The 18,435-nt window shown below is 42.2% G+C and overlaps 1 protein-coding gene across 1 annotated transcript in view; it reads right to left on the bottom strand.

The window, feature by feature from the left end:
* LOC111862392 (tribbles homolog 2) overlaps positions 1–18,435 on the bottom strand; it is a 50,314-nt gene continuing 31,879 nt past the window's right edge. Inside the window, exons 4-5 of the mRNA XM_023847747.2 lie at positions 1,941–2,132; positions 1–1,814 (exon numbers count right to left, since the gene is read on the bottom strand). Coding sequence (XP_023703515.1) covers positions 1,568–1,814; positions 1,941–2,132 — 439 coding nt within the window. The 3' untranslated portion in view covers positions 1–1,567. The remainder of the gene's footprint in view (positions 1,815–1,940; positions 2,133–18,435) is intronic.

The following is an 18,435-nucleotide window of genomic DNA, read 5'->3' as shown; positions in this document are numbered from 1 at the left end:
TTTTAGAAAGCACGTTCATTTTATTATATTGTTGTGAACAGAACAGAACATTTTAAAATAAAAATGCCCTCTTAGCTTCGGTGGTACATTCTTCAGTTATATTATATACCTTCCTGTTAACAAAAAAAATTTCCGATTGATCTGAACAATTTATTGGAATTATTTTTTAATATTTACCAGACACTAACAAGAAATGCTATTTACACAGAAACTATGATTCACATACATCAGTTCAAATAGAAACAATGACATCACTCCTGAGGGCTTTACATGCTTCACTTATGGAGATTACATGGAACTTTTCTAAACCATGGCTATTAACAGACCAGAATTCCATGAGAATAGAAAATGCACATAACACCAGGACTTATTTATATAAATTCGAATTTCCATTTAACATTTAACACACTTGAACAGAAGAATTATTTTCATTCACTTGCCTCATATTCAACAGTTCAAGACCTTTGGTGCAATGTATATACACCATTCTTAAATTTTGTTTCAAAATAATTCATAGAACTAAAACTGCATGTACTCAGTCTTCAATTGATATATCTATTATGATCTAGTCATCAGATTTGGGGCTGTTACATATGTCCTTATTTACTGGTACACCTCCAATTTATTTTCAATTTAGCTCCAATTTCTGAATGCATCATCATCCAAAAATCACAAGTACAATAACACTTTTGAACACAGCAATCACACACATAAAATGCCTTCTGGAAGATTCAATAATAAATTTAGTGGATGCCAGTAACCTTGCATGTGGCATATTGGCTACTGTGAGATCTTGCGTCAATTTGTCCCTTGACCGTACACTGCAATCACCCAGACAGAAGACCATCTGCAATGTCTGTCACACCACAAGAAGTTTATCTGGGCTTTACCACAGTAAGGTCAACGAGCAGAAGACTGCTGCATAGGCATGCTATCTTACTGGCATTCAATGAATGTGTGATGAAGGTAGTAATGTGAATGTAACAGAACATGCGATTGTAATCAAAGTGCTTGTAAGGTTTCTTGCTGCACTTTACAATGTTCTGACTTCAAAGTGCTACAATATTTCAGGCCATTACTTCCAAACGTCTATCAGTGGTAAAACTCAGCAGTGTCATTGATTTTACATGGAAGTGCTGGAGATGGTGTGCGTGGTCTTTGACTTAGAAATGCTACAACTGACACAGCGAGGTATGGAAGTTCTAAAGAATGTGGTCCAGGTATAATACACGAGTGCTTTCGGCTGAAGTGTTATGAAGATGGTTCATTTGTGATGTGTTCTACTGAATGACTAACAGTGGAAGAACTTCAGGTGTAATAATATTGATGGAAGCTTAGTACTGCCAACAGACCACTACATTTCTTGATATGATAATACTGCAGCTTGTCCCAGGCAGTCCACATCCCGACTTAGAAGTACATCTCACGAGCCTGTTTTAATTAAGAAGTGCTGCAAAATTTTTTTCTGATGAACAACTCATTTAGCCTGACACGTACGTGTGTTGTGTGTGTGTGTGTTAAGGGGTGGGCCATACAATCCGGCCCTTGCACTGCGACCTTCAATGATCTATTGTGCGTTAGCCTGACACTTGGGTACTATCTGATCTCCACGCAAAGTTGTTTCAAACGGTTCCTCACGGGTGAGCCATGGATGGAGCAGTACATCAGCTGCTACTAGACGTTCACTGGGCTCTCGTCGAAGCAAGCTACGGATCAAGCACTTGGCTCGTGAAGATAGACAGTCAGGAATGATAAAATTACCCCTGGTGATCTTGGCAAAGAGGCTAGCATGTTCAGTATCACTAAACGGATACCTGTAAAAGAAATGTAAACAGTCATTTTCTCTGTTATCATCAGAGAGCAAAAATATTAATTAAATGTTATAAAAAAAGGTGAAAAATAAGTAATTATTATTTTCCTAATGATTCCATTGACCTCACCTTCCAACAAGCATTGTGTAAAGTATAATTCCTAAACTCCACATGTCAGCAGCACGTCCCGAGTACGGGGCATGACTTCGAAGGATCTCTGGACTCACATATGCAGGGCAGCCATGCTTATCATGGAGAAGGTCATCATTTGGATTTCCCAGAACAACAGTATCCTCTAGAGTCTCCAACTTTAAATGGGTCCTACAACAGTAAACATTAAAATGTGTTTAAAATGGTCCTTCAAAGACAGGAAAAGTATGTGTACTGAAAAGACACTGGAGTGTTATTACAAATGAACACTAGTGGAGGCATAAATTTGTGAGGCATGATTATGGAGCTGGAATTCAGGGTGAGCAATGACATCATCTTACATACGCACTGCTTTGCAACATCCGCATGTGCTAACCAGAGATTGCATATGGAAACTGAAACAGTCTATTACAAGGTTCACATTTCTACATGTTTGGCAGTCAGTACCGGAAAAGAGATAATTTAATAAACATTTCACTAGGAGGATGGAAATAGTTAATGCGTCCCAACTGTAAGCATTGGGCTGATGTGCTAACAATTGCTTAAGGCGTTCACACTACGATGACATTATGTAAATCGGTTTGTGTCAGTATGTTTAGCGCCTCACTGAATAAACAGTGGTTAAAAAAAATTTGCGAATGTAGTTTGTTGGTGTGGAACAGGAGAATGCGTACATTTGGGAATTACAATTCTCTTCTGCTAACAGCAGAAAGATTACGGATTCAAAAAATAATATAAAACGAAAAAACTGCATTGCATTTCACGGTGCTACCGAACATGCTCACTCGTACTGAGAAGGTGTTCGGTTCGAGTCTCGGTTGAGGCATCAGCTATCCAAACTGTTGGTTTTCATAGTTTCACTTAGTCCATCCAGGCAATTGCTGGGAAAGTACCTTGATTATTCCACGACCGCTTCCTTCGAAATACTTCCCAATTCATCATTCGTTATCCTATCATCCGACGCTACTCGTATACAGTCTCGATACTGAGAAGGCAGATAAGAAACGTACAAAAAGAATTTCGCGGTAGTTTTCTTGTTATCGATCTGGGTGATGAATCTGATATCACATTTTTGTTAAAAATTATAATTCTTGTTTTAGCGTTCACAGAATCCTGTTTGTGTACACGCTGTTCTTCTAACAATAAACGCTCGCTCTGTTTCTAGCGAAACTTTTTCTGATGAACATCTAACCCTTCCCGCCGCGGCGGCCCGGGTTCGACCCCGGGTCTGGTCAAGTGGCATTTGTAGTGGACAAAGTTGTGCTGGGGCAGGTTTTCTCAGAGTACCTCGGTTTCCCCTGCCAATCTTCATTCCACCAGTTGCTCCACAGTCACCCTCACCTATCATCTGGGGCCGGTACAATAGGCCAGAAGTGGCCGCAGTACAAGGGACTTAGTCCCACCCCACTAGCAATAAAAAAACATCTACTCCTTTTAAAGTCGAGTGATTAATTTATGCCACTTTCTTAAATGTACCAGACCTCTGCATTCTGCCCACACAGTGTGTGTTTCATATTGTCCTCACAACAAACAGCGATTGTTTCCCTAAGCAACATTAACCGGCTGGTCTTCGTAGTGGAAACGTGATGTTTCCTGTGAGGTACAAGCTCCATATTTATATATTCATTCGAGGAAATTTCGTCTTTAAAGGGTTAAAACGGCATTTCACTTCGAGGTTGGCTACATTAAGATCTTACTGTTGTTGAAGTAGAAGAGATGTTGATTACGAGACAAGACGTCAAGTTTTTATTCTTTCATCGCCAAATCGCGCTCTTCCAACCTTTTTCAGGAAAGGAAACTCATTTCATGTCACCGTTGAAATTTCTGAAAGGGTGGAGTTAACCCTCTATGACATCACTTAACATGACTCTGGTTTTAAACATGCGTTTATTTAAAACACTATCGCTTACCACTATCAAAATAATACAACTACCGTAAATGTATATAAAATTCTGTTTCCTTACGTTGCAGGGACTGAAACAGGACACGCCCCTCTCATGTAAGGCATTCCATGTGTGACATCCACATCACGTCTTTACTGCCAAAGGTAAGACCTTGCATAAGCAAGCCTTTAGAGATAAAAGAATGTTACACCATTTAGTCAAGTAATGTTGCCAGTAATATTCTAAGGTAGGAAGGGTTAAATCGAAAAGAATGCTCTCTTTTCAACATAAATATTGGGAAACAGGCAGGGTATCTATAGGATCCTATAGAACAATAAAAAACTCTCGAGAAGTGAGGTCTTTGCACTTTATCCTCCCTCCTCCCTCTTACTTTGCGCAAGGCGTTCTGGTAAGCGTTACTGCAACGGCATTACAGAGTAACAAGTACCAATTCACTGTCCAGGTATGGATGTATTGTACGAACAAGTAACAGATCCCCTTCCTTTTTCATTGATCTGTCGTAACCATGGCAGCAACTTGTTTCCTGCCACTGTCCTCGTCTCTTGCATGTTGCTCAACGCTCCATTCGGCTCAACATGACGTCAGCGCTACGACCCGTAGGCGGATCGACTTACAACATTTCTAACGCCATAGCTCATTGCTTCTTACTCTGGGTAAACTCGACCATATCAAGTCTTGTCGTTCCCTGATGCAGGCATCGATGTGGTTACGCGTTGTATAATGATTATTTTGTTTACTCCTCCCCCCCCCTTCCAGTTCTAGTCTCGAGGCTACATTTTTACGTAGTTGTTACACCCAAATAGAACTGACGCGATGCAATAGGAGATGCCAGGACTACCGTTCGTGACAAGCCCATTACTATATCTCTGAGCGCACGCGCGCAGTCTCCTTTAACGCCCCATTAGATCTGCTCGGTAGCATACCTACTGTACGTATTCCCAAGTCGTTTACTTTCAGCCTGTTTGTCTTTTTTTGCCACCTAGAGTAGAGCTTGTAACTTGATGCACACAGTTCCTATCCTCTTTAACTCCCAACTCAGCTTAATAATAAGAGTATATACATAATTTACAAAACTGCAGAAAACTATAACTGCCCGAATGGATGTGTCTTTTGTGTAATCACAACTCCAATTTGCAACTTGTTCACGTGACCAGTTCAGTAATGTGGGTAGGTATAAAATAGTACTTACAAGCAGAAATAGGTCCGTCGGTATAGCGACGGGCTACGGGATGGACGACCGAGATTCGATTCCCAACAGGGGCAAGAGATTTCTTTCTATTCCACAGCGTCCAGACCGGCTCTGGGGTCCACTCAGCCTCCTATACAGTGGGTACAGGGAACTCTTTCCCCAGAGGTAAAGCGGCCGGTGCGTGGAGCTGACCACTCGGCTCCATCCGGTGCAGAGGTCAAGCATGGCGGAGCTATACATACACTCCGCCATACGTCTTTGTGGAGTGGTGCTTAATTAATTAAATGCTGGGGGCAACTTTACCTTTTACCTGGCTTAATTATTTACTGGATTGGTGAATAAATTTATTAACCACTTACAAAAGATTATAACACTCGCTATTTCAGCACTTTATACAGTTCACTAGAGCATATAGTCTAGTGTTCTCAGTGTGTTACTAGAAGTTTCCTGGTAACGGCTTCAACAATGGCCATTCCTCTGCCTCCGGCTCAAGTCCTGAACTAAACTGACCTTGTCTCTTGCTTATAGCATTTTGGCACGGACTACGTAGAAAACACAGCTCTTCCACTGTTATAGTNACTCTTGTGAACAAGGTAATGAACCTTCGGGTTCCATAAAATGCTGGTAAGTTCTTGAGTAGCTGTACAATCGGCAGTTTCTCAAGAAGGGCTCAGCTCCATGAAGTTAGTTAGATGCATGGCCTGCAATACACATCGTGCGTCTTAAATATCAAATTATGTTCACCGATGAAACATATTTACAGACGTGCCATAATGCACCATCACTGCATTAGTAGTAATGAATTCCGACAGGTTATTCTAACTCGGAGGGGGGGGGGTGATGTTATGGTATTAAGAGAGGCATGAAAGTGAATCTGGAACGGGCCCCAAACCACTCTCTCGCACCTGTATAATTATAGGTGTAGTAAATTAATAAGGTGAGTCCCTTTGCTTAATTAAACACCACGCCATGAAGAAGGATTGACACAAGGTAGAGATGGCAGGAGCCGGTCGCGGTAGCCGAGCGCTCTAAGGCATGTACTGTCTTCGCTCGCTCGGAAGCCCGGATCGTGGGTTCGAATCCCACACAAGGCATGGGTGTTTGGTATGTGTGTATGTGTTTATTCTGTGTTTAGGCAGAGGCCTTGGGACGAGCTGATCACCCGTCCATGGCGTCGTACCGTCTGTAAAATGACCATGAAACTGAGAAATCAGCCTACGCTCCACATCGGGAGCGAGAGGAGATAAAGAAATGGGTGATAGGCTTTGGCGCAGCCGCTTTACCCTTTTGGGGAAATACTTCCGGTAAAAATGGGACAGGATGCTGAGTGGGCCCCAGAGCCGCTGTGGGGCGCCCCTGCTGAAAACTGAACCACGATTCCTGGGTCGTCACGCTCGTAGCCAAATAGCTACACCTACTGAACTATCCCGGGTACGGTACTGCACTATGGATCCACAAAGCGATTTGTGCAGTTTTTAGCCCATGACTTAGAAACACAGGAGGCAATGGACAATTAGCATTGCTTAGCTGGCAGCGGAAATGCTGTGGACCCAACAAGTATCGAACCCCGCAGAAAATATTTGTATGAATCATCAGTTTTCAGCTACACGTACTTCCTGCACTCTGACAGACAGGGTCGTGATTATGAAACCCCATGCAGATATGGCTAGTCGAGCAAAGTATCGTGTGAAATTTGGGTTTAGAAATTGCTTCAACTTCCCATGAAGAAATGTTAGTGTGCTGTTGGTAATGTTTAAATATTCCTATGCGCTGCTTGCACAGATTGCATGAAATGAACTCATACAACGGAAGTCGTGTTTCTCTGTTCGCTTTTTGCATCCCTAGAAGTACCTGATGAATTTCGATTATAAGTGGTGAGGAGTTTTGAAAGAATTATACTTCAGACGCAGCTCAAATTGATTCAATTAATTTTGCCAACGGAAAAGTAAACTGATCGTGTTTCAAAACACCGTTACGCGATTTAAAACGTGGACCACACTAAGATACACGCAAACTTTATTTGAATCCTTTTCTGCATGCTGTATGTACGCTCTCCAAACTGGAATACTGTTTTCCATTAGCATTAAGGAAACATTCTTGCGCTGCGGTTGTGTTCAGTTTTCTTTTTAGTAGGCCTCATTTACAGGAGGGTCTGCTGTGAGTTTCGCAGACACAGAACACTTATTTCTGCCTGCCTGTTATAGCAGAACACAATCTTTGCACAGTTGGCAAATACAGCTGTTATTATCAGGGTCCGGGGAAAAGACACAGTTGTGAATACTTGTTTATGGCAATACTTCATTTATATAATCTAGAACATTTTACTTAGGCGTTTCTGTGTCGTTAATGGTCGAGATAAAACTTTTCAGACTAAAATGTTTATCCCACTAATTATATAGCTATAATAATATACATCTGAGAGGTTCCTCTCTTTGCACCCTTCGAATTTATTCGTTTTTAAATAAAAATACAGTGCGGTCTCATTTTATGCAAGGATGCTTTCCTGAAGACCTCGCGTAATTCCAGACAAGTTTTAAAAAACAAACTTGATTCTTGCCTATTTCTTGTGGAGGATGAATCCGCATTATTTCAAACTTTGTGCATAAGGTCACACTTTAGTAATATCTATCTTTTGTATCGCATAAAATGAGACTGTATTACGAATTTCGAGATGAGGTCTACTGCTTGCCTAGCACCACTGATACGAATTATGATGCTTGTATTCAGTCCTTCAGTGAGCACGCGATTCTCGATGTCACTCGAGTTTTTCAATTGACGTAATCCTTCCATATGGTCCCGGGGTCGACTCAGCCTCTAAGGTAGGCCGCACACCGGCATGCGTCAAGACATGTAACAGTCAAGACACGATGTCTGCGACATGACACAAAGGAGCACAATTGAAACGAATGAGATTATGAAAACCGCCGCACACCGGTCTGAATCATGATGCTGACGAACCACGAATGAAGCAACACTGCGTCTTTTGTCCCATGTCTTGATGCTTGTCTTGACGCCCTAACAGGAGTACCAGGAATCTTCCTGTGGGTAAAGGGAGGCCGGCAATATCACCGCCATCTGTGAGCGGAATGTCTAGAAAATGTGGGAGCCTCGACGTCTCACAACCCTATGGGCCTCTACGGCCTCTTGCAGGAATAGTTTTACCTTTTTTTTCCACCTTTATTTATTACTTCTGCCGGACAGGGCTCCATTTTATAGAGAAGCTATGTGGGGTTCAGAACCATTTGAAAATGCGAAGAACATTCCGAACATATGACGTACGCGCCTTCACATATGAAAGTTAGGAAAATTACACCGCCCAATGCTCGATCGACTAACTTCAATATGAAGAAGACACTACATTACCATGACATATGACAACTTCAGCGGAGGTACAAGTGGCGACATTTGGTGTACTGCATCACCTCCCACAGTACATCGCATCTACGCGGTTCAGAATATTTGGTATGAGAATAGACAGCTAAAATCCTCGGCCAGCAACCTAAATTATTATTGCTATATAAAAGACTCAGTTGCTCAAGTAAATGAAATAAAAGCAAGTGGCATTTCACGCCTGTTCGTTTCGAAATCCCCCACTCTTTCTTTGTTCAGGCTATTTTCTGATGAAAAGGATGGTGAATGAATTGCAATATTTTTTAGTTGCGCAGCTGGGGTACGCCCCACTTGCTTCATTCTGTCAGACCAATGCAGTGTAGCCGGCAGCAGCCTTTCCAATCCGAAGTCTGCTGACTTTCACAGAGTCGCCAAGCCATTGCATCACTGAGAAAAAGCACGAGGTGATTGACCTGCCCTACACAAGCGGGTACTAGCGTTCAAGTTCATACCCACGTGGCCGCTTCTCTCATTCCTCGGTATCAACTACATACGCTATTCTTTCATGAGCAACATACTAACAGGTTGCGACGGACAATCTAGTGTGGTATATTTCATAGACAGTAATTATTGGCATATTCTTCCCCTTCAGCAAGAAAGTCAGTCAGTAACGCCTCTGATGGCATGCGGGAGCTGCCCGGTTCGAATCTCGGCCGGGCACTGACTATCCTGAAGTTTTTCCTAGTTTTCATGGTCCCTCCAAGTGACTGCTGGGATAATATATTCAAAGGACACCGGCCCCTTTCTTGCACACCATTTTCACTGATGCTATACAGTTCGAGGTACTAACAGCCAGCCAATAATATATCAAGTATCCCACCTTCAAGATTAAAAGGTTATTTGATTTTCTTCCTGCCAGTATATCCATTTTAAGTTTACTATAATGTACTTCAGCCGATCACAGCAGCCGTGCCGTTTAAGGCATGAACCGTCTTCCCCGATCGAACAGTGGAATCGTGGGTTCGAATCCCATTCGCTCATGGATATCTGTGTGCGTGTATTCTGTTTCTGTTATACTGTGTGTAGGTAGCGGCCTTGAGACGGGCTTATCCCCTTTCTAAGGAGTCCCACCGACTGTTTACAGGATTAATACACTAAAAAAGCGGCCAAGGTCCAACAAAAGGGCTGTAGAGCCATAGATAGACAGAAATATAATGTGCTTTAATAACTGTCGTCTGTGTTGAACAAAATGGGGCCGCTGAATGACTGGAACTATGGGCAGCGTTTAATTAGAAAAATGATCAAGAAAGACGAAGTTCTTCAACAGCACCAAAATTATATTTTACCTTACGGTAAGAATAATTGTTTTTCCTCCCCAATAAGTCTTGCATTTTTATTCTCATTAATTCACATTATCGATATTTCATGCCTGCCTTCTTCCACCTCACTTCGTTTCGCCTCACCCAACTCCACCCACCCTCCAAGGAATCTAAGATTTATCAGTGATATTTTGAAAAACGTCGAAAAGCAATGAAATATCACAATTAACTTCGCGTTTCCGCTGTTTTTTTTGCGACATACGGTACTCCCTTTTGCCTTATGTAACCGATTATCCATTTATTTGCCTGTAACGAAAGGACAAGCCGCATTAGTAAATTATAACCGCTTAATCAGTCTGCGAACAAAAGCGCACTGCGCAGTGCAGTTGTCCCACTTGGGGGGGCGACCCAATCACCTCATCCGGCCAACAAACTCCGAGGAACAAAGTCTTACAGAAACTAATAGTCGTTCGGCTACTCAATAAATTTCCCGCCTTTTACGAAGCCCGCCACCGGCCCCATCCTGAGTCGGATAAGTCCAATCCACACCTCACTGTAATATCCTGCCGCTTATAGGTCTTCCCAAGTTGTACCTTCCCTTCAGGTTTTCCGACCACAGATTAGTATACATTTTTCATTTCTGCCGTGTTTTGGCTTCAGCAAAGAAATATCCCAAGTCTATTTTATGAATGCAGGGATGTTACTCGGGCGGCGCATCACATCCAAAGGGCAGAACTGATTATCAAGTATGCATGAGTACGGTGCCCGAAATTGGAGTTTCGGATTAATACCACCCGCCTGTCACTTAGAAAATAAATGTGTCAATTCAGAAACTAATGCCATATGCTATCAGTACTCACTGGCGCGCGCGCGCGCTCTCTCTCCTTTCTGTGCCCAAGATACAATGACATGTTATACATTTCCGACCTCTGTGCTTAATTAAGCAACGACATAACAATAAAGTGGAGAAATTACGTGGGCAGTTCTTAGTTTCATTGCTTTAAGTACATGCACTTGGTGCCTAACGAAAGTTATGAAGGAACGATGGCTAAAAATACCGTTCGTACCAGTAATTTATTTATTACGTAAGCTGAAAACTCACTTTACTTCAACTCACTTCCGCAATGTGTCTCGTTCTCCTGCTGCAGTTACGCGGAAACAGGGAAGGGCAGCTAGAGTGATTTCTGGGTGGTCATTCCTGCTGGCACAAATTTGCTTGGAAAAGTGAACGCCGTACGTAACTACCGGTACCGAGACCGTCACCTCTACAAATTTTGTTTTCTTGCCTTAAAATGCTGACAGTTTTTAGAAGACTTTCCTTAATGTGGAAAAAAAAAGAAAGAAAAAGGATGGCTTATGCGATCACCATGCTGTGTATCCCCCATTAACTTCAGAATGCCTAAACTAATCTTTATTAAATCTGGTATATATATTCGTATCTTGGCACCTGAGCCCATCTCAATGGCCTACTTCATAAATTCCTCCCATCAGTCTGCGCGTATATCCCTCAACTGTTGCTAGGCAACGGCTCGGCGAAAACGTACCGCAGCAACGAATACAATCAAAATTTTGGCCGTGTCATTTCTATGCGCTCCGTGTTCTATCGAAGGAAAGTAAGCGAACTGTTCTTCTCAGACCTTCTTGTTTAGTTTAAAGATAAGTGTCGATGCTTGGAATAAAAAAAAAGGCTTCAGAATATCACTGTATAAGGTAGAGGATCACGTGCTAGTTCAGATTGTGCCTGTTGCTGGCACGAGTACGTAGGGCGGGGAGAAACCGAAGAAAGTGGCGTTACTAATGGCCATACTAGCGGTCATTGAACTCTGCGGTACAGAGGTACAATCAGGAGAAAGCCACCGTAAAAGAAAGCATGAAGGAGCAAACTGTTTGTATACTTATATAGAAAGTACCCGCGCAGTGCGGCCAATGACACTTTCTTATTTTCCAAACGCTAAAGCACACTGCAGTACCAACCCATGAAAGTAGCTGAGTTATAGGTTTTTGAGGATATTCTCGTTAGGTTATAACTTCATAGCCTCCTCAAGCACACTGGAACATTTCCGCATTTCTTCAGCTTTCGTAAGTAACTTCCCTGTACTTATTGCACAGGCAAAGCGTTTCTTGGGTGCTGACGTAAGTTACATAATTGCATTGTGAATGTTAAACCCTAACGCTGACTGATCGGTGCAGTTTTTGTTTCCAACCGATAACCTGATGGAGAAGTGTTTGCTGTACACTGCATTGTCACGGCAGTTACCGCCTGACCCACAGCACTGCTTCTTGGCGCCTACGTGTATACGCGCTGTTAATTCCAAACAGTCGATTCCAAGCGGTGACTGGCTTCGAATTTCATAGCATACAGATTTAAATTTATTATATTTCAGGCGAATTACTTTGAAATTTTCAAAACATTAGTATGTTTTACTAGAAATTTTGGAGACAGATCAATCAAATATCATGTTCCGTCTAACGCAACACAGAGAATATATAACATTCAATTTATTTTATAAAGTCACAACATGTTTCGACCATTTCATCTGGTCATCGTCAGGTGAATACAAGCTTACCAAGTGCTTCTACTGAAATTCAAAGCGGTTTAACTCTCATGTGGGCCCATACTTACGATGATTTCCGTTTTGATGCCAATATTAACATAGGTAAAAATCTACATATAACAAAATGAAGTTGTGCTGAGAGTAATCGGGTATCTCCTGCTGCATGTTTGTTAGTCCGTCAGCTCTTACTCGTAGCTGGTATTTTGTGCTTTTGCGGCCGACATAAATTGCACTAATTTTGAAGAGAGTCTTCTGAGATGTAATGCCGTGTAGTACGGTACTTCACCAACGTTTCGGAGGAAAATACTACCCCCTTCTTCGTAGGCCAAACACGTAGCCGCTATGAAAACCTTAAATGCGCTTATTTCGTCTGAGGAACGGCTATTGTTTGTATAAATGTTCTTTGATGAATAAGAACCTATTCGGTACAAGAAATACTGCTCTTTATGCGTATTTATCCTGACATAAATTATGGAATTTGCGAATCAGATTAACGAATTTTAGCTTTAATATGAAATCAAAGAAATCGCGTTAAGTATGATACAGTACCAGCAAGATACAATCGCGGTCTAATATGCTGTAAAGAAAATGGCCTGAAATCCGGCAAGAACACTTGAATGTGCCTCTGGATTGTTCACACAACGTAAGTGGCCAAGCACGGGGTGGCTCTATCGCCCATGTGTACACTTGCATGGGCAGTAGCTCGGTGTCACAACAGTGGGTAACCAATTACTTTCACTTGAAATCCTTTCCCACTTGGGTGCGGGTGTATATTACAGCGCTGTTAATATCTAGACTGTACGAGCGTTGAATGGCAGGGCGATTACTGAATAATGCCACTGGAAAAGGTCTGGAAACAAGCCGTCGTGGCCAACTCGAGATATCATCCTGGCATTTATCTGGAGGTTGAGGAAAACCACGAAACATGTCAGGCTAGTCGGTCTTCCGACCAAGATTCGAACCAAGCACCTTCCGGATACAAGCCTAGATCCTTATCGCTACCCCACTCTGCTCGACATGTAAATATACATTAACCCTTACAGGCACAGCGGTTGCTATGTATACCACCTACTTTAGCGTTTAAGGGAATGTATTTTACAATACATATGTTTCACGCGGTTCTTAGGATAGAAAGAATTAATACACAGGGCGTGCAATGGAGAAGCACTGTCTTTCCTGTTATGTAGGAACTGAGATGACTGGCGCTGCTTCAAAGCTTGAACTTTTTACTTCATATGTTTTTCTTTATTGCTAGTGGGGTGGGACTATGTCCCTTGTACTGCGGCCACTTCTGGCCTACTGTACCAGCCCCAGATGATAGGTAAGGGTGATTGTGGAGCAATTGGTGGAATGAAGATTGGCAGGGGAAACCGAAGTACTCGGAGAAAACCTGCCCTAGCGCCACTTTGTCCACCACAAATCCCACTTGACCAGACCCGGGCCGCCGCGGTGGGAAGCCAGCGACTAACCGCTTGAGCTATGGCGCGGCCCTTCTATTTGATAAGTGCCATTTCTAATTGATTTTAATGAACTATGGATAAGGATAAAGCTAAGTCTAGTACAACTAAACAATATAGATCTAAGCCTAATAAAAACAAACAGTATCTTCACGTGAAACAAGACTGGCTTCTATTTTCTGCAAATAGCCAGTTGTAAAAGTGAGTTCCATTGTGAACCATATGGTAATTAGGCTTAGGTGCGCCTGTCTGCTTATTTATAAAAGAAATGTATGAATTGAAAACTCTTTTCCTTATGTGGCCAAATGTAGCATGTTAGTCATAAAATTATACAAGTTTCTGTTAAATGAAAGTTAATTATAATAGAAAATCTAATTGCAAATACACTTTTTACTTCCTTCCTCATCTCATTCAGTTTTCTGAGTGATTTCTTGTTTGTCTGAACATAATAAAGTGGCTTACAAATTTTCACAGCATTCTTGCATTACTAGATATTCGACTACACTATAGTCCTGTTGTGCACAACTGTGTACATTAATTATCTAAAAAACTAGGGGTAATAAAGAAAAAAATTCAAACAAAAAGTCATCAGAAAGCACTTATGAATCCAAAAATTACAACAGATTTTTTTCCCTAACTGAAAAATTCGGGTCTGAATGGGTTAAGGCAGGGGTCCTCAAACTTTGATACTGCGACATCCTAAAATACGTATAATACACATTTTTACATCCATTTATGTAGGTCAGCGAAACGGCGTGGTGTTACAGGTCCATATCAGGCTATACGGTGGCACCAAAAACTAAACAGCTTTACAGCCCCCTTACATACGGTTAACTGCTGCAGCCGGTGTAATCATCTCTTGTGTTCCACATAGGGGTTTCAAACTGTTTGGAGAAATGATTAGGAAATAATCTTGGCAACTTGGCAACTTCCGTACTTACCAAACAGTCTGTGTAAAGAAAACGCAGCCCCATGGATTAAGATAAAACTTCCGCGTGCAATTACTTTTCAGACTGATACCATTTCCACAGTACGCCAGTGTCTCCAGTTACGAAATGCCAACTGTTCTGTCATCATCGTCTCGGAATAAGTCAAGCGCCAATCTGTACACGTCACGCCGTTGAAACACGGCTAATGTTTATATAGCACATGGTAAAATAAACTTAAGCAAACTTAAAGTAAAAGAACCTCTTCTCCTTTGATGAAATACATTTTTTGCTTTACAGTTTCAAATGTGCTGCGCTTCCTTCCTCTTACAGAGATATTGAGTTTTCGGACTTTATCCATCGTCCTGGTTTTTAAGATAACTTATAAAAACACGACGTTTCGGAAACTGGATCTGTTTCCGTCCTCAGGTGAGGGAAAAACACCTATTCTGTTGGGTCCCTTACAAAGAGCTAGCCCCAATCAGCCTCAGTCCAGTGATTGGGGCTAGCTCTTTCTAAGGGACCCAACAGAATAGATGTCTTTCCCTCACCTGAGGACGGAAACAGATCCAGTTTCCGAAACGTCGTGTTTTTATTAGTTATCTTAAAAACCAGGACGATGGATAAAGTCCGAAAACCCAGTATCTCTGTGTGTTATACACCATCGTCAGAATCCTATAGTAACTACTTCATTTCTCTTCCTTTCGAGTTACGGCAAGTGCATGGGTCTTATAAGAACATGGATTGTTGTGGGAGTATAAATAATATTTTCAGAAAAAGTTGTTAATATTTTGTAAATTCCATTTTTAATCCCATGACTTGTGCAGTTCTCGATCGTAGGTCATTCAACCCATTGGGGAGCGGTTTGTAACTCAAGACGCTCTCTCTCTCTTCGCGATATGCCACTGGGTTAAGGCCTACTTCAAGGATTTCTCAACTTCCTTTCTCACCTTCTGGCAAAGGATGAGGCCAAGCAATGTAAGACAATACAGATGAGCCGCGAAAACCCATGGTCACGGCTTCCAACACAAGACGAGGCACATATTCAATATGCCGTTCAGTGAATTACAGCGGTCCGCAGTATGAAGAAAATGTTTTATTCGAGGAAAGGGGATCTAATTTAACCACATTTTGCGACTCAACGACTTTCGTGTTAAATGGAGAAAACGAAAAATAATGGGTTTTTTTACGTTTTTTAAAGTTGTGAGACGAAACGGCTGTTTGATATCCTCGTGCTGAGCATTTGAATGTTAATATTCCCTTTGCTTTGTCTTGATGCTAAGCATCAGATGACGCTGTAACCAATCAGTTACAACACACTGCTCGCTCCTAACTCCCAGCATATTAAATTTTCTTTATTTTATTTGAAATCGAAAATATTTGGGAACTGCCCGGAATGTTTACTCGAACTGTGGTTTGGCCTTGGGGATTAGCCCCACTTCCTTTGCTAGCAACAGCGTAATAACGAGAGGCCTTGTGGTATGAACACTAGTTGTGATGCAAATCTTGCAGCACATTCGCAATCAACGTCTCTCTCTGGGAAAAGAAAACGGCATTAGTCAGATCATCTCAGGAACGACGATGAACGTCAGTCTCTGCGAAAAGTATATAATGACGTCATGGATGGGCGGGAGTTTGGGGTTTTGGTTAGTTTTACATTTCTTTTCTTCGATTTGGTACGTGAACAGCACAAATGTGGCCTCAAGCTTTCATGATATCTCATATTTTTTTACAGCCATGTACACCATGTTTCGACACACCTCAGGATTGCTGCAACGATTCTTTATCGGCAAAGCAGACTTTGGACGTAAACTATACACTACAGCAAAGCCGTAATTCATCTTAGGCCGTGCATTGAATGCTTCGCCTTCAATATTTCATTCCCATTCAGTATCCTAGATCACAGGATGAGTTCAATGTGGACAATTTCAACATCCCAGCTGATGAATTAATGTACACCATCTGATAACCCGATTAAATGCAACATCCTGCTATAGTTCAAGAACTGAATAAGTCAACTTGACAGGCTAAAAACGTTACACGTATCCTCCCAGTATCCGGGCTAAGTATCATTTTATTCGCACGAATTGGAAGTCACCGTCTCTTCCACAATAATTAATTTCCGAAGTACCGATCAGTAAATTTTGCACCACCACCACCACCACCACCACACCGCCACCGTCAGTGCCACTGCCACTACACGAGGAGGCAGGTAAAGGTAAAATTATCCCTGTGCGTAATTAATTTAGTATGCCACGCAGATCTTTGCTGGGTTTGCCGATATAGCTCCGCCGTTCTTAAGTGAAGAGTCAACACCGCGCCCGCTTTGCCTCCGAGGAAAAAGCCATAGTACCCATTTGATTTGAGGGTGGGTAGGACCCAGAACCAGTGCTGCCTCCGCCCGGAATCGAACCTTAATTCCCCGGCCATTCAGACCATAGCCCAGTCGCTATTCCGACTTCCACGAGGAGGGTGTCACCTTTAAAAGCACGGTGGTTCCTATTTGTACCGTCTTTTTTAAATCTGCATTCTGCCTGGAATGTATATGAGTTTCGTATGGTTCTCACAACAAATAGGGATTGTTTTCCTGAACAGTATTAACCTGTTGGTCTTTGTAGGGGAGACGTTACGTGTTTCCTGCGAGGTACGAACTGCATTTGTATTAATGTGTAAGAGTCGGACGTACTCTACAGTAGCAGACCCCTCTTCTCATCAAAGATGCGGGGCCCCATTTCAAAAACACACACGTGATCTTGGAACGAACAAAAATATGGTCATGGGTCCCGACGGGGCCCAAAAACCAAGAATGAATGTCCTGGCGAAGGTCAGCAGCAAATAACAGCGCTGTTCAGTCTTTATAAAGGTTTTTAATTGGTTGGCTCCAAATTGGTGTGAAGGTGGAAAGGGCAAGAAATAAAACTATCATTGGGTGACCCTAGCGTTACGTCATGCAGAAATCTTGCAGACTAGGAATGCGCTACATGACGTTTGGGTCCGGGTCATACACACTGCATTCCCTAACAGAGAGGCTACTCTACCCCGCAAGGCTCGATTCGTCTCACAGGGAATTTGATAATAGTACTGCTTGAGTGAGTTCAGTTCAGACAATGAAGTGACTGGCCAATTATGGTAGGTTCGGTGAACCTCTTCGAAGCGCCTTGGAGTGTAAAGAACCAGTCGCGTCTTGGCGTGGCATGTCTACGTCATTGCCACAAATAGCTGCCGCGTCGTTGCCACTGCTAAGGAGAATGCTGTAATGCAGTTTGAGTAATGTGTATGAACCAGCCTGCGTCAATGAGTTATTTTTAAAAATCAGACAGGAAGTTCCGGGGCCGAACTCACGAAAGCTACATTTTTACTTCAACACTGTCAAGCCCTACACAGATGTATTATTTTTGTTATTACTTTATTTTTTGGTGACGAACTGATCACGTACGTAGATTTTGTCCGGTTAAGTATGTCGGATATAACCTCAATGTTTCTAACATTTTATACACAGTGTGTACATGCCAAGCTCCAGAGATGCATTATCACAATCTGAGCGAAAGCTAAAGACAATATTTGCCTCGCCGCCATGCTATTACAGCGCACAGAAAATTACCTGAACAAAAGCTGCATATTTTTCCATACTGTTACTACTATGCGTCTTTCCTCGGGGATAAAGCGACAGGGGCGATAAAATGACCAAGAATGGTGGAGCTATACTTTCACTCCCCCACACGTCTTCACGGAGTGGTGCTTTAATTAAGTACAGGAACAGCTTTACCTCTAACCTATGTTCTTATGCATCATCA

The sequence above is a fragment of the Cryptotermes secundus genome, unplaced genomic scaffold (genome assembly GCF_002891405.2).
Source record: "Cryptotermes secundus unplaced genomic scaffold, Csec_1.0 scaffold671, whole genome shotgun sequence".
NCBI classification, from domain to species: Eukaryota; Metazoa; Arthropoda; class Insecta; order Blattodea; family Kalotermitidae; genus Cryptotermes; species Cryptotermes secundus.
The sequence above is the reverse complement of the archived record's forward strand: the minus strand, read 5'-3'. Positions and strand labels throughout refer to the sequence as shown.